Consider the following 16,860-nt stretch of genomic DNA (forward strand, 5'->3'; position numbering starts at 1 on the left):
ACAAACAGCAAGCGAACATACCCAAACTCTCGAGACGAAAACGCGGGAAAATATCTACGCAACATCCGTTCATTTGCATTTTGCCCGCCATCGACATGAGCACGAAGTGTTTACTCAGCACAATGTTATTAACAAGTCATTCCGTATGTACAGCGATGTAGATAGATATTTAATTTACACATATATATACATATACACACAGACATTAGATTATTACAGATAACAGTGAATTCTTTCATATCACTCTAAATTGTCTTTTAATACAATATTATCGGTAAATATGACATTTAAGGAAGCGGACATGGATCATACGTGCTAAGCCGTCTCTCTACTATTTGCCTAAACATTGCCCTCTGGGGGTAGAACTCAGTCAACACCAAACCACCCCATCACTGCCCATTACTGTCACCACAAATGTATTCTTGATCAAATATTAAAACAAAACCAGTTAAACAAAATTAATCTCAACTACACTCATCTCAAAGTTTAAAATTGTTTCCATTAGACAGCACTGACAGAAAGATCAACAATAAGTCAGAACAAAACAAAATGAATAGTTGTCAAAATGATCATTTACAGTAAAAGTTGTACACGAGAATGGCAATTTGGTGATTAAAGGCAAAAACTTCATGATGTAAAGGCCTGACAAAAATGGTAACAAATGTCTCTTAAAGGTTTAAAGGTTTGGCTCCGCTGAAGGTGATTTTGAACCTAAACACTGCAGATCTAGAGGGTTTCATTTATCCATCATCATCTACTTGTTTGAGGAAAACATTTTTGGGAGGTGTCTTAGATTTCTTTTTTATCTTTTTCTTTTTTTTGTCTCAACTTAAATAAAACTGAGCTTACCTAACAAACAATCTAAATAAAATGCATTGATGCAGTAATTGTACAATAACAATCTAAATCATCTTAAATATAATTTTTTACCAACAGATTTCCTAGCAAAGACAAAAATGATCATGTCTTGATGGACCAGTGAGTGCTCCTTCACATAGTAAACCTAAACAGGGATAAAACAATAAAACAGTGACTTAATAAGGACTCTGCTCTGCTAACAAACAGCAGAGAGGAAACTGACAATGGAGAACTGCTATAGATAAGTTCCCCCAATTGTCTTTTCACAAACAATGCATCATTTTAGATGCACAGCTCAAATTCTTGTCTACTGTTACCAGAAGTGAATAATTACAATAATTCTGTGCGCATTTGAAATTCAGACAATCAGATAAACTGATATCTGAGAGTCTACTCTCAAGGACATGTGCACAGCGACTTCAAAAACAAGTTCAAGTTTTGGCAAGTTATATTTTTCATGTATTTATTCATTCTAGCAATCATTTTAGCAATAATTCATTGTAAAACATAAAATGGATTAAAAGAACTCTTGACGCAGTACGGCCATGTAATCTGTGTGATTTGAGATCACTTCTCCGGGTCCATGAGTGGTGCAGAGGCAACGGTCCCTCCTCCTTGAATATGACATCCTACATTTGGTACGTCAGCTGCTGTTGGCCGCTGTCAGTGACAGTTCATTGCACTATGCTATGATGATAATAAATAAGATCAGCAGATATACTGCAACCTTAACATCTACGCAATGTACATAAAAAAAAATTAAAAACACTAATCATATACACATAAACAATAGTATAAATAAAGCAATTGATCCACACTGGCCTGCAGGACACAGTCTGATGAGACAGCCACCAGAGACTAGCTGGGGCGAAAAACAAAACAATAAATTTCATTGTCTCTTTACAACACAATTTGCATATCATCATGAGTTCATCACTTCTGCAAGTGTTGTTACGCCTGGCTTCCCACCTCCCACGTCATGGCTGTAAAGTCCATGTCAGTGAGTGTGACTGTGAACGGAGCCTCCACTCTCTCCGGCTCCATGTTCTCCTCTACTCTGCTGCTGCTGTTATTTACCCTCCAGGAATTCAGGGGTCGAATTGCGCTCTTGAAACGCTGCAAAAAAAAAAAAAAAGAAAAGTCAAGGATAGCTACAAACCCATAAAGGCTGTATCACATTATCTTGTTATATAATAACAGGGGTGTAACTGGAACTCAGAGTGACATAGTGGTGAAACTGACGTTTTTCAGTGTTCCAGTTTCCTTGCTGATGGCCACGATGGCCCAGATGAGGATCTGTAGACAGCAGGTCGCGCCAATGCACACACCCAGAGCTTTGCCCCAACGCGGATACACGTAAGAGCCATAGTGGAGTGAAGTGTTGTACATCTCAATGAAGATGTAGGTCAGGATGAACTACAGGCACAACAGGAAAGGCACACGGTGAGCACAGGAACATTTTACGTCATCAAAAAGACACAATGGCAGCTGTGGAGAGAATGAGAAGGCCAGGAAAGAAGTGCTGCAGGGGGGACTCAGATTGAATGTCAGTTCTCTTCTTCAATTATTCAACCGGGGTCAAGATTTCAATGTGGTTTGCAAATGAAGATCTCAAACGAGTGATATTGTTTTAGTTTGTTATCTAAACTCTTTCCTTGTTTTTGTGGATATTTAACTCCATGAGTTTCACCCCTCTTCATATTTCTACTTTGACTGAAAGTGCAACAATACATTACAATTACATTGTAAAATGCGTATCAGTTTGCCTATCTGCAAATGATAATTAGATTTCCAAAGTGCAGCAGACATACTAGAGGAGTAACATGGATTGTGCAAATGATAAAAAACTAAGTATAATGTGTGATTGAGCTGATAACATTTGGTAGCTAGTAGTGAAGATTATTACTGGGCATACGTGTCAACTATCAAATTGCGAAATCAGATCACACAATAAGCCATATGTAAACTGATTATAACTAACTGTCGGTCATGTCACATTAAACCTGAGTCTACTTAGAACAAATACTAGAAAAATATTGCATATATAGACTCACCAGCAGTAGAAACGGTGTGAAGAAAACCCAGCAGGCTTTGAAGTAAAGCAGCACTTTGCCGCACCAGGGAGGGCAGTGGCAGATCATATCAAGGATGTCTTGACAAAACTGGTTGACTCCTAATAGAAAGGTTCATTAACAAATGCATATTAGGACGCCTGGGAATCCATGGATACAAGAATAAAAGACAATATATTAAATATAAATATGTTGTTTTTAAGGGATCTCATATGGATATGAAGGGTGTCATGTAAAGGTAAGGACTGCAGGATGGGGTACCATAGAAAAAGGAGATGCCAAGGCACATGAAGAGGGTGATGATGATGAGGCCGAAACTAGTGCTGAAGGAGTCAATGAGAGTGAACCAGTAAATCCCTCCCTATGAAGACACAGACAAGGGTGGGTGGTGTGAGTCTGAACATACAAGGTATACAGGTATTTATTTTTTTAAAAAACACACTCACATCAGTCACTAACAGGAGGCCCATCAGATAGAAGGAAAAACACAGTGCGCCCAAGAATAAGGACTTGTGCAGCGTGTTCGTTCTGAGGTGTGGAAACTCATCCAGCACGGCCGTAGTGATGCCCTCCATGTTTCCAAACTGTGAGGCAACAGAGCAGAAGTTTTGAGGTGGACATGTAGGTCCAAAAAAAACAAAAAAACATGATGTGGTGTTACACCTTACCAGCGTATCGACGCCCAGCATGAACAACATGAGGAAGAACATGATGGACCAGAACACTGAGCCTGGCAGCAGAGCAAGGGCTTCTGGGTACGCAACAAAAGCCAACCCAGGACCTAACAGAATAAAAAAAAATTAATTACGTTCGAAGCCTGATGTTCAAGTGGTAACATCAGCCTTAAGTAGTGTGGGCATCAAGAATCCACTGAGGCTAATATTAAGCAAGCTAACAACCAGGTAACTTTTATGAAAGGTTTTGAGGACAATCTTCAATATCAGCATTTGCCCCAGACATAATATAAAAGTGCAATTAAATTCTAAATGACTAAATTACTATATATTTCATTAATATCCACCTCCACTGTCTCTGAAAACACCTGCAAAATCGTTGTGAATACCACCCGGGGGCGTCTTTCTTGTGAACATGGTAGATACAACCCTGTTTGAGGGCAACGCAAGTAATAATTTGTTCATAGATGTTCATTTAATTAATAATTATAAACTTGTAACTGAAAACAATTGGATTATTATGCACAAATGCAAAGTAACTACCTGTATCTGCCACCTGATCAACCGGCACGCCCTTCCTCCACGCCATGTGACCCAGGATTGAGAATATAGCAAATCCTGCAAAGAAGCTGGTGGTGCAGTTTCCTGTGGTGATGATTATAGTGTCCCTGCATTTAAAAGAGTCACGATTAACTGGAGACGTCGTGATTGCAACAACAGAGACAAATGTTTTGAAAAAAAGCTTACCTGATGACATTGTTGTCAAACTTATTGTAAGAGGCCATAGAAAGCAGCCCTCCTACTCCAATACCTAACGAGTAGAAGATCTGTGAGGCTGCGTCATTCCACACCTATAGTGGTACAGATGAAAAATATGCTTTCAGTGGACATGTCATCAAAGTACTAGTAATTAGCACTAATTAGTTTTTCAGTCTTATCCAAGCTCTGTGATCACAGACTGCAGAGCAAGTCTATCAAAAATATTGTGCATGGGCCAAAACCATCCTGCCAGAGGGCCCAATCTATTCTGTGGTGCAAGACATGAACAGCATTTTTCAATAAAAGTAACTGCTATTCCTAATTATTCCACTAGGGGTCACACAAAACCCAGAACCAAACAGCAGGTGTAAGCAACATGTTGAAACTGTACTTCCTTTCTTAAGAAATATTCATAGTATTCAGAAAAAGTTGAGAAAGGATAGTTAATTCATGACATTTTCATAATGTACTTGTACTTCTCCCTCCCTAAAACAAAGGGAAACATCAGGAGTTGTCATGTATAAGTTATTCTGCTATTATTATGCCTGTATGTGGTCCCTGAACTAAAATGAGTTTGACAACCGTGCTCTAGTGTCCAGCATCAGAAGTACCTGTGCATTAGCTAAGCGGCCCCAGTCTGGGGTGAGGTAGAAAGCAACGCCCTGAAGAGAGCCCTCCAGTGTGGCACCTCTGATGATCAAAACGATGAGCACAAAGTACGGGAAGGTAGCCGTTACATAAACCACCTGAAAACACACACAGCACAAACGCACGTTAGATGTGGCAGTGAGGGGATCGGACTGTCTGACAATAAGAACGTTGTGCTAGATCACCTTGCCAGAGCTGCGGATGCCCTTGAGCATACACAGGAAGATGATGATCCAGGCAGCCAGCAGGCACAGGGCCAGGGGCCACCGGACAGGGCCCGGGTCATGAAGGCCCTCGCTGTGTACTACTCCCAGCACACGTTCACTAGGAGACACACACACAGACATGAAATTGCAGACGTACGACCACACCTTTTGTCAACAAACAAGGCATGATTGTAAGGGCAGATTTACAAGTGAGATAACAGTTAATTATAAGTTCTTATAAATGCAACCCTATGAAGTTCTGTCACTTCCTGTCCAGTCATTGTATAACATATACTCGAATAAGGTTAGTATGCAGCATACAGCCGAAAGACATGAACAATGAAAAATAACACATTTTCTGAACATACATACAATGTATAGTTTAATGCATATTTTCGCTTCAAGGAAGCCAAAGGATGTAAACAGCACTATTAGTTAGAAAGCATCCTTGCTCTCCTCACGCATATGTACATGAGCATGTAAACAACAAACACTTACTTCCAGAATATTTCTGTGGGACTGAGGTGTCTACCGCTGGAGCTATTGCCGGTGGAGTTATTACCACAGATAGCTGCATTAGCTATAGCATCACATGACCAGGGCAGGGGGCTCTGGAACGAGCTGCCCAGGTAGTAAAATGTCCACGCTATGATGACATTATAGTAGAGGCACACCAGTGTGGACACACAGAGCATTCCAATTCCAATACCTGCGTAAGTATTACAGAAAAACAGGACTTAGACTATTGTGGAAGGGACATTGTACTGTATAAGGTATCACATGGAGCAATTTACAAGGAGCTGTGACATGAAGTGGAGTCTGTATTAGCAGAAACAAGAAAAAATGCACATAATGAACACATAGATGTTAATTGTTGGTCTTGTTAACAAACTTTCCACTTCCTTTATAGAAGAACTCCACCCTATTGTTCTCTTCTGCCTGCCAAGTTACTCCTGGCAATTCCATAATAAAACATACTTTTCTGGTTCAGAGACAGTCCATACAGGTTTCTGTATCAGATGATCACACATGACGTATAGTAATGGGGTAAGCGAGCTGACGTGAGTCAGCAGGCAGTTATTATCCTGAACTGCAGCGTTAGTCTGGACTGACTGGTGACGCAGGCATTCTGACACCGTTCAATAAAGAGTTAATATATAACTGTGATGAGACAATATTAAACTTCTTGACACTGCCTGACTAATAAGAGTGGAGCAGCAGTTATATTAAGTGACATGACTGACCCTTTGTGGGCCTTTGATAAACAATCCATTCCCATTGAAACATGTTTAAAAAGAAATCGTAATAATATAGTGTAGTTAATGGAAAGGTCAGACAGGTGAGGTTGACTGTAAGCATTAAAGTTGTCAGACATTTGAAAAATTACTATTAGTGAATTACTATAGAAAAAAGTTGTGTCCATTAGGTTTGTAAAACAGTGTAATTACTGGACTAAAGATATGATCCGGGAAGGCATTACCTTTGAGGAGAGGGCAGCATTTCCACACAGTGATCGGACCAGCTGCACCATACTGGCCTAAACTCAGCTCCATGAGGAAGAGGGGAACACCCGTAAAAAAGAGCATGATGAAGTAGGGGATGAGAAACACACCTGCGAAGATTAGAAACAGGCCAGTCTGAGCACGGGCGGTGCTGGGGATACGTTCAGTGCAGTTCTGTGCATGCGGATGGCCTGTAGAGGCAGGTTTATTTCTAGACTGCAGCTTCACAGACACATGGCGTCGACATGGCGTTAGTCGAGCTACGACAAGTCCGATTTTAGAAAAAGGATGTATAGCACATAAGGCTGGGATAAAAAAAGCAGACTACGTGCCTGGTGTGTAATCAAGAAAAAAACATTGTCTCCACCTAGAGGATTAGCAAATGCTTTGTGCACTAGCTTTCCTGATGCTGCCGTGGAGGGCTCTGGGCTGAGTGTGAAAGAAGTCAGCATGATCAGGACGGCAGAGCACACCCACGGGCAGGGCAGAGAGTGCCTCTTACCAAAACAAGCATAACCAAACATTAAAGACGCACACCATGGCACTGGAGACATTTAAAGGATGCAGAGAGCAGCGATCATACTTGTAGACCACTCACCTCCTCCATTGCGATAGCAAAGGTACGGGAACCGCCACACGTTCCCCAGGCCCACGCAGTACCCTATACAGGACAGCAGGAACTCATATTTTCCACCCCACTGTTCCCTGGGGAGAGCTGCCGACTGAGTGGACACAGGACTCGGAGGTCTAGATTCAGGCTGGGGCTGTGGTGAAGGCGTAGATGTCTGGTTGTAGCCATTGTGAGCAACTGTATGGCCATTCAAATGTATGGAATTCTAAAAACAACAGAATTGCATTATTAAAACTGTTAAAACCAGAGAGGAAATGTACAGATGTATTACTTTTTTTCCGTCATAGCATTAGTTGGTGGATTAAATGGAAGTGCAAAAAAAACTTCTACCTCCTCAGGTATTAAAACTACCAACAAGCAATGTCTATTATCTCTTCCTCTTCCTTCCTGCAAATTATCCAAGTCAAAGGAGGAACTATTTTTTAATGTCAGGTCACAGAGAGGAAGTCCAGTGAAGATAAGGCCAGGGCTTCTGCTTTATTCAATGTTATGGTCATTGTCATTTGTATCTGTTTATCCGGTACACTGAACAGAATACACACGGTTTTACTGAAATAAGAACTAGGTTTCCTATTTGCACAAGCCAAGTTGTTGAGACATTGTTTTTTTTATCACCAGTTAAAAAAAACATGAGTGTGGAATAGAGACAAAGGCATCATGATATGACCAAGGAAGTTGTAAATGTTTTGATAAGAGAACTGACTAATTGCAGTGTCTATAACAAACCAAAAGTCAACGAACAGCATCAAAAGCAGTTCTAAAAGCGAAGAAACCAGAAAAGTTCATCATAATCATCATCTGGTACATCACTACAGACAGGAAATTTAACAATTTCCTTCTACGCGGACTTTTCATTGTCATTTTGTAACTATGTTCTTGATTCATTTGCCATCAATTCAGATTCATACACTAGACTCATCTTAAAAAGCACCCATTTAAAACGTCTAATCCAGTGTCTTGGGAGAGCACACACACTTAATGTACAAATATAAATAAAATGAACTTCCTATAACTAAAATTCAGAAAAAGAAAATCAGATCAAACTATACAGCAGGCTATCACACAAAAAAGATTCCACACCTCTGGAGTCATTTTATTCCCACTTGTTTTTTGATGGCGTTGAATAACGGACTTTGTCATAATTTGATTAACAGCTAAACAATCTCGTGTGTCTGTGATGTGAAAACTTGAGAAAAGTTTGGGTAAACACATCTGTTGGGGGGAGCGCACGGAGGCCTTATCCCTGCGGTGTGCCGCTGTAGATGAGAGTAATCCTGAGAGTAATGTGGACGGACAGGTTAGACCACTTCCCCTGAAGACATTTTACCTTTCCTGTTACGACCAGGAAACGTGAAATAAAATGTCGCAAAAGCGTATTTAAGAGGGTAATGTGGTTCGCCACGTCCACGCAGGGGAATGTTTGATGTGAAACAACAAAGCTCCGCTCTTACCTGCGCTGAGGACGCACCAGTGACTCCAGCCGGGCTCCCGGCTGCTGCTTTGCCGATGTCGTCCTGCATTTCCCCCCCTTGGCAGAGGCGGTGCTTCACTGTGTTATTTGTCGCTCGTTTCTGCTCATTTTACACGGGAAAGTTGCTATCATGACTACGCCATTTTGCTGTAGTTCTGGTGGCAGGTGAAGAGGTACGGTCGGTCGGGGAGTCGGACACAGCAGGGAAGCATCAGCGATGACGAGGAGGAAACAGGCCGGTAGGGGCGGTGAGGAGGTCGGCAGAGAAGCAGGGCGCAGGTGCGGCAGACACTGGGTGGAGGAGAAGACGCCTCCCCTTCTTTTAAAACTGGGCGGGTTTTATTGGAGGAAGTTTAGCGGGGAATCTGCTAACAACTAGCTCACCTGTTAAGCTAAAGCTCACCTGTTCCTGGCAGAGAGGTCAGAGCTGGGAAAGCACTGGTGTGTTAATAATGACATGAGCAATGACTTATTGGGACCTCAAAAGAAGTTTGAAAAGGCAACTAGTATTAACAGTGTATTGGTTTTATATATCGCTTTATCATTAGATGCTTAAAGTGCTTACAGTTGAATACATTATTCATTCATTTACACAGTCACACCCTAGTGATGGTAAACTGCCTCAGTAGTCACAGTTGCCCTGGGGCGGACAGTCTGCAGTCTACCGTGATTACTGAGGTATTTCACCACCATCAGGGTGTGACTGTGTGAGTGGATGACGATCTGTGCCAATGCACTCGTCGACCACCACCAAACATCACCCGCTTGCAGTTATACACCAGTGGGGAGCAAGGTGGATTAAGTGTCTTGCCCAAGGACACAACGGACAGACTAGGGTTTGGGTGGGATCTGGTTGGAAGTTGAGGTTTAAATAGGAAACTCTGTGGGTAAAACCCATCAGAAACTTGCTGGACTTGTTTCTGTAGAACCAAAAACTGGTACAGCTAATTCGCATTAACAGCTGGATACTTACCTGTTGTTGGGGGGGGGGGGGATTGTTTGCCCTTTAAATAAGGTGGTTACTTTGGATTACCTAGGCTGACCAGACGTCCTCTTTTTCCCGGACACATCCTCTTTTTGAGACCTAAAAACGTGTGAAACTCAAACTTTGAAACAATTTCAAAGTTTGGTAGCGTAGTGTGTGGTTAAAGCAATATATTTCAAAACGACTTTGTCGTCACAAACCGTTCTTACCTAATCTGCTTTTAAATACATTAACAGAAAACCACAGCATGCACATCATAACTCAAGAATTGGGCCCTTACGAAAATTAGCAAAAGGCCATGAATAATACAGGAGGAAGCCAAGACTCTGCTTGTACCAAGTTAAACACGACCCTGTTTGGAGGAAGCAAAATCTCAGGTTAATAGATGAATAGCTACGCTTGCTAATATAATTACACAGTGTAATTAGGTTTAGTCATTCTCATCTTCTATAACTGCTTGTCCTCTAGAGGGTCGCGGGGGCTGGAGCCTATCCCAGTTGTCACTGGGTGAGAGTCGGGTACACCGGGAACAGGTCACCAGTCTATAAAAGGGCTAACAGACAGACCCTGCCTCTCACCGATGACAGCTGGGATAGGCTCCAATCCCCCACTACCCTCTAGAGTACAGGTGTCAAAAGAAAATATCTGTTAGCCTTAATTTGTCCACTGTGTTACTCAGAAAAGTGGCCAGAACACAACAGTGAGACCCAGGATTAAACAGCAGACGGCAATGTGACCACATTGCAGTTATTTATTTATTTTTTTAAGACATTTAATTTTTTTGTAAGGATGGTTTATTAAAAATGAACATTTTACTTGTTCTTCTTTGCACTAAAACAAATGGAAAAAATCTGGAGTTGTTACTTATAGTTTATTATGCTGTTATGTAACTAGTCCGGCCCACTTGAAATCTAACTGGGATGAATGTGGCCCCCGAACTAAAATGAGTTTGACACCCCTGCTCTAGAGGAAAAAGCAGTTATAGAAAATGAGAACAAATTCTGTAAGATATAGTTTCTTGCTAAGAGTTAAGGTCCAGTCATACCAGAAAGTGATCAACAACTTGCTAACACATGTTGGGTCCACCATCCAGGGGTTCTTTAAATATAGTCCTGTATTATTTATGTATTTTGAATATTATTATTGGCTTATTACTGTATATTGTTACCATTTCTCCTAACATAATTTCACTGGAGAACAGAGTTCTCTTAAGTATGGAAAAGAGAAAATATCTTCAAGCTAATGAGGTTGCTAACTTCTAGCTACCATGCTTGTTTGGTCATTTCTAATGAGGCAATAATATAATGTATTTTAACTACTAACTCTTGCTGTTGTTCAGAATTTTATACTCACTAGCAGTAACATTGTCAGGTTTGTGTGTTAGCTGGAGCCAGGCAGTGGTTAACTAAGTAATCTGGAATCACAGTTTTATAACTGTGCCCGCTATCTGCCTCCAAAGTTGAATGGAAAATATTTGCAATGCTTCCTCCACACTAAAACAGTTTTTGATGTGCAACACACATAACCACACCCAGCTGTGGTCAGGTTCAAAGTCTGTTTTACCCTTCAGTATCTCCAAAGCATGGACAGCCATTTCCCCCATCTAATTAGGTCCTTAAATAAAATCAGTTTATTGATTAGTTTGATTAGATGAACAATTGGCAATAGACGTGCAATCTGGAAAGAAATGCATTAAATATTAATTAATAATAATAATAATAATAATAAATTAATAATGTTTTCCTTATTTTTGTACTTTTGTGATATTAATGGTATTGTTAAGGGCCAAAAAAAGGTCATCCAACTACATGCTATGGTTTGCACTTGTAAGCACTTAAAGTTTAAATCAAGTAGCTGAAGGGGAGGCTGTTTATCTTCATGGTAATCTGCCTCCACATGCAGAAAAGAGAGCAGCAGAGAAGCAGCGTCTGACCACACGTTTCACAATTACTTCCTTTAGTGCGATGAATATACACACAGGTACATTTGCAAAGCAGTCGACCACAGACACTCTGCAACAGCTGAAACAAGCCAGCACAGAGGGATGCAGAGATGTAATGGACATAAAGGTGAATTGGACAGCATCGTAACCTCTTCTATGTGCCAACCAAGAGCACAAACAAGTATTTTCAGTGGCTGTCACCCTCACTACTAGGTGTGATTCTGTGTTTCTTTATCTCTAACAACTCGTGAACTCTTTAATCCACATAAGCCCATGATGCTTCTCTTAATCCATCCAATCTGTTGTGTGTCTAAACTTAACAGCCCCACTCAATAAATCGGGGTCAGTAGAGAAGGTAGGTTGGTGAGTTTAACGAGAAAAAATAACCATTAAATCGATGAAGATTCACGCCTCTTTCACCCAGATTGTGTTAGATTCTGATCATTCGACAGATACGAGAACTAATGACTGGACAAGAGTTTGAAGACGTGGGAAGGTCTGAAGATTTCTCTGAGAAAATACAACCCCAAGACCAAATGGAGAGTGAGTGGAACGGGTATTTTGGCAATCATCCATCGATGGAGTTTGATATTAACCCTCATCTCATCGGCAGTGAGGTGGGAAGCAACAACTCAGAAGCATACTGCAACATCTGGAACAATGCACAAGTCAAGAATTGTAACAGTGGGTCATTTGCCATGGATGCTAGAATAAGACTGGATAATTTAAAGTCTGGGTGTAATTCGCCTTTGTCTTGCTGCAACTCTAATAGTACATTGTACAACTATAACTATGAGAAAGACCTCTGGAACTGTGAGGACACAGAGGAGGAACAGTCTGCTTTGGACTTGGTGGAGATCCTTGATATAGCAGATGACGTGCAGGATGAAGAGAGCTGGTATGTGCCATTAAACCTTCAGTAATATTCTGTAATGGGGACTGTTGGGATCCAACTTAACATATACTTTAAAATGCATGTCAGTGTGCTGGTAACTTCTCATTGTGACTTATACTCCTCATGAGAAGTCTTCTAAAGAGTTCTCTTCTTTAGCTAGATTAGGAGTGAGTTACCTCTTAACTCTACCCTTCACAGGTTATACGAGTCCCCAAAAAAGTCATTGTTTGTGGAGACAAAGGAGTCAGCTCTCCGATGGTGTCGACACGTTCTTGATAACCCCAGTCCTGAGATGGAGGCTGCATGTCGTCTACTCACAAATATGTTGGATCAAAGTAAGCAAGCAACGACGACTCAGTATTCTGGTAATATTCTTTTCTTCTTCTTCTTTTTCTCTAAATGTTTAATGATCATCAGCTAAATTATAGCTTTACGTTATTTTCACTCTCTGTATTGACAGGATCAAGTCGTCATTTCTACAGACGTCCTGCAGGTTTCCATTATGCTGCTGGTGTGTCTCTGGGCTCCTCTGTGGACAAAACATGTGTTGGTACAACGCACATTATGTCTGACAGTCTAGGTAACATCCTGATGAGAAATCACTCATAAATAAAACAGGGATAAAACAAAGAATCAATGAGTAGAAATATCACACACAACACAACCTTTAGAGTCTAGCCCAGATGTTTTGTTCTTCAGGCTCCGTGCTGTTTGAATTTGAATACGTTTATGTTATGTCAGTTTTGTCAACTACTAAAGTTTCTTGGAGTGTGTGGAGTCACTGTCACTTCACGTTGATTGAGCAGAACATCAGAGGATTGAGGCCGACAGGTAGCTTCAAATCCAAAAGGCCAAAATAATGTGACGGCTCTGTGAGCTGATGGAAACGAAAAACATGCCTCTACTCAGACTGAAAGACAAAAGAAAGACAAAAAAGAGCAGCTCAAGACCTGAGGCAAAGCATTTCATTTGTCAAACATGGTGGTGGAAATGGCATTTATTGATCCTTTCATTGCACGACATTTCCTCATTCAGCAAAACAACGATTCACATGGTCAAAAAAAGTCAGAAGGGTTTCAGGCTGAGGAGGGGAACATATCTTTGTCTGGCCGACTCAATCAAGTTTGAAGACAGAAATACCCCACAATGAGCAACAGCTAAAGGCTGTTGAAGTGGAGGCCAGGAGGAAATTACCTGGGATTATGTCTCTGGGTCAAAGACTTAAGGCTACAAATGATACAAAACATTAAATGAATGTTAGGATTTAGTTTGACTTTATGCTAGATGATTTAATTGATTGTTTTGTTCAGCTAAACATTTGTCTTCAGTATGCACTTTTTGTTTGAACCATGTCTTGCATTTATTAATCTGCGCAGATTACAATGATCGAAACATCTCCCACGGCTCGGTAACCACAAGCTATCGCCTGCAAGACATAACCGATGTTCATATGGTGGCCCGATTACAGGAAGAGAGTGAGTATACGAGAGTATTTATGTGTATCTAATGTACACTGCATGCACAATGAAGGTTGCATAAGTTTGTCCGTTATTTTTCAGGTTTAAGACAGGACTATGTTTCCATGCCTTCCACTGCTTTGTCTAGAAGAAGCCATCAGTCTCCACTGGAGCTGCCGCCCTGTTTTCACAGCGCAGGTGAAAGTGCTGATGACTGCACTTCAGGAAATAAAACTGAGGCATCATCTTCCCTTTGTCAGCAGCCTGCTCTGTCGTCACTGAGCTCAGCCTCTTGCCAGTCACCAGCATCAGTAGCTAAGCAGGTCTACCACAGTCCCAGACTGGCCAGGCTTCACCAACAAGTCACCCAATTCAAGCTGCTTAAACTGGCTCAGAATCAAGGTACACGGAGTATGCACAGTACAGTTGTCACGCTCTTATGGGAGACTATGATAGATAATCAGTTCTGTTGTTCTTGGAAAGATCTCAGTGACATTTACTGTAGTGGTTTAAAATACTTTCACTTTCACTGGTGTTGTGGGATCTGAAACGTTTCTTTGTGACATGACCTTCACCTTTTGACGAATTTGTTTAATTAATTCTTTTTTTGGTGCAGGCAGTAGTAATAGACAAGTCCAGTCAGGATATTTAAAGTGACAAAAAAACTATTGTGCCATTAGCTTTGATGAAGCTCCCCTGTGTTTTGCAGCATCTCCAAACAAGACAAGGCCACCGCTACAAACCAGCCTCCGCTCCCTCCAGGCAGTCAGGAACAGCAGGAGCTTAGAGGGTGATGACTGCCAACCTCCTGACCAAAGCATTTACCCTCCACCAGGTTTGGACGCATTTCCTCGCATTAAAAAGGGAAATCGACAACACAACAACTGCAGCTTCAATCACGTCTGCTCGAATAAATAAATAAAAAATAAAAAACACTCCCTTTTTTTCCAGGTGTGTCTCCTTCCACCAGAACAGGGCAAAGCTGTCGCCCTACACCACTTTCCCTGGCACCTCCGAACTCCAGCAGCTCGATGACAGGCTCATCAGTCAGGGCCACGGCCATGAGGAAGCTGCAAAGGTCTCACTCTCTCAGCCCCTGTAGGCTCCCTCTCTCTGCTAAGGGATACATGTCTAGTCATGGGCGCGTTTTTGCCTCACCAGACAGGCCCATCGCCACAGCTTGGGCCAGACATGCACCATCCATCCAGCGGTGAAAGACTTCACAATTAATAATGTGGCACAGGCGGAGCATATGTAAATTCATGCTAGCAACTGCAATGGTTTGGTATATACGCTAACATAATCACATAAATACAACAAGATTAGTGTCTAAATTGAAATCATTTATAGTATGTTGTTCTGGGCAACAATATATTGTATGTGCTGTGTCTGTATGATGATGTTTCAGTTAATTGTACTTGGATCTGGGTCCTGTCCCTCTGAAACAGCTTGTAGATGAAAACACCAGACTGTGCGTTTGGCAGGTTTCGATATAAACACTGATGGATGCTGGAAGGATGAATCTGATATTACTAAAAAAAAGTCATGTGGACTATTTGTGTTGAAGTTGTGGGAGCACTGATGAAAGTACTCATCTGAGACAATCCTTGAAATAATGATTGATTGATTGATTGATTGATTGATTGATTGAATGAAATGCTTGACTGTACAAAGCTGTTCTCATAGACAACTGTTTTGAATGTGGGAGTGCAGTGCAGTTGATCATAGAGCGGGTTGTATTTGCTGCAGCGCTGTCACAACAGGAAGTGCACAGTTCGCCACCCTGTATGAGAAACTGAAGAGGTGATCTCTGCATAATAGTGAGCATCATTAACAGGAAGCAGAAGCGTAAGCTTTCGGTTGGTGTCAAGCCTTCCTAAAAATTATTCAGCTGAGTAATTCATAACTCCCTCTGTGAATATATTTAGTAGATGTCTAAGTCTATCTAATACTATGTGGCAAACCCCAGAGAAAGTCCATTTCTCTCTTCGTGTCCCAACATGTCACCTAAGGCCCAGTGCCGTTTACACTGCTGTGGTTTTCAGTCTTTCTTTCATTCCGAACAAATTCATCAAAAGTCACTTTCTGTTCAGTTGTCTTTGATTCCCTTCTCTGCTTGTCTGAATGGGACCATTTATCATTACAGGTAAACACAAATTAAGTCACTGTTCAAATGTTTAACACGTGACAATATTAAAGGACTCATGAATGGGTTGTACTCGTTTAGATTGCGCATGTAACAAAAGAAATACATACCTGACTTTTGAATGTGAAGCAAAGTTTGTTAGCTACAGTTTGGGCTGTGGTTTGGTGCTGGAGCCCCCTCTGCTGTTCAGTTAATGTTTTATTTATGAATTTTATTTCTCTGCTGCAGCTCAGGTGTCTGAGTGATCTGTAGACATGTGAAATCTATACGAGCAGTAAGAACACTACTTGTAGCCAACCTGATTTTAATAATGTCAGTAATGAATAAAAAAGAAAGCTTTCCTGTGCTACTTTGCTTTTTGTATTGCCGTTATTTACTCTGTTGGTTAAATAAAACTTGCAATCAGAAAACATCTCCTACCAGCTCTGAGCTAAGTAAATACACTTTTCTTAAACCAGTTCCAGGATGACATCAAAATGTCCAACAATTCCCCTATAATTCAGTCTTGGTCGTGATTTATTTCATTTACTTAAATGCTTCAAACCTTGTGTTAGTCATTTATTACCCTTCATCCAAAGCTCCTCTCTTGCATTGCGACCTCCATTACTACACAA

General features: G+C 41.1%; 2 protein-coding genes across 4 annotated transcripts; one reads left to right on the forward strand and one right to left on the reverse strand.

Annotated features, from left to right (window-relative positions):
• Window positions 1-148: 148 nt before the first annotated feature.
• slc6a7 (solute carrier family 6 member 7) lies at window positions 149-9,401 on the reverse strand. Its single transcript, XM_047606650.1, has 14 exons — window positions 8,802-9,401; window positions 7,318-7,555; window positions 6,698-6,829; window positions 5,716-5,926; window positions 5,197-5,335; window positions 4,975-5,109; window positions 4,352-4,455; window positions 4,148-4,272; window positions 3,599-3,711; window positions 3,377-3,514; window positions 3,192-3,291; window positions 2,913-3,031; window positions 2,101-2,274; window positions 149-1,974 (listed from the first exon to the last, which is right to left on the reverse strand). The coding sequence occupies exons 1-14, from the start codon at window positions 8,868-8,870 to the stop codon at window positions 1,810-1,812; spliced, it is 1,962 nt and encodes a 653-aa protein (XP_047462606.1). The 5' UTR covers window positions 8,871-9,401; the 3' UTR covers window positions 149-1,809.
• A 425-nt stretch (window positions 9,402-9,826) lies between these two features.
• Window positions 9,827-16,586, forward strand: LOC125021272 (SLAIN motif-containing protein-like). 3 transcript variants are annotated; one of them, XM_047607268.1, is made up of 8 exons: window positions 9,827-12,291; window positions 12,362-12,646; window positions 12,842-13,008; window positions 13,104-13,223; window positions 14,020-14,118; window positions 14,203-14,502; window positions 14,810-14,935; window positions 15,052-16,586. In XM_047607268.1, the coding sequence occupies exons 2-8, from the start codon at window positions 12,447-12,449 to the stop codon at window positions 15,312-15,314; spliced, it is 1,275 nt and encodes a 424-aa protein (XP_047463224.1). In that variant the 5' UTR covers window positions 9,827-12,291; window positions 12,362-12,446; the 3' UTR covers window positions 15,315-16,586. The 3 variants fall into 3 exon arrangements, with proteins under 3 accessions (XP_047463224.1, XP_047463222.1, XP_047463223.1); XM_047607266.1 differs by having other exon boundaries at window positions 9,827-12,646; XM_047607267.1 differs by having other exon boundaries at window positions 9,827-12,646; window positions 12,842-12,978.
• Window positions 16,587-16,860: the final 274 nt, after the last annotated feature.

The sequence above is a fragment of the Mugil cephalus genome, chromosome 15 (assembly GCF_022458985.1).
Source record: "Mugil cephalus isolate CIBA_MC_2020 chromosome 15, CIBA_Mcephalus_1.1, whole genome shotgun sequence".
Classification (NCBI taxonomy): domain Eukaryota; kingdom Metazoa; phylum Chordata; class Actinopteri; order Mugiliformes; family Mugilidae; genus Mugil; species Mugil cephalus.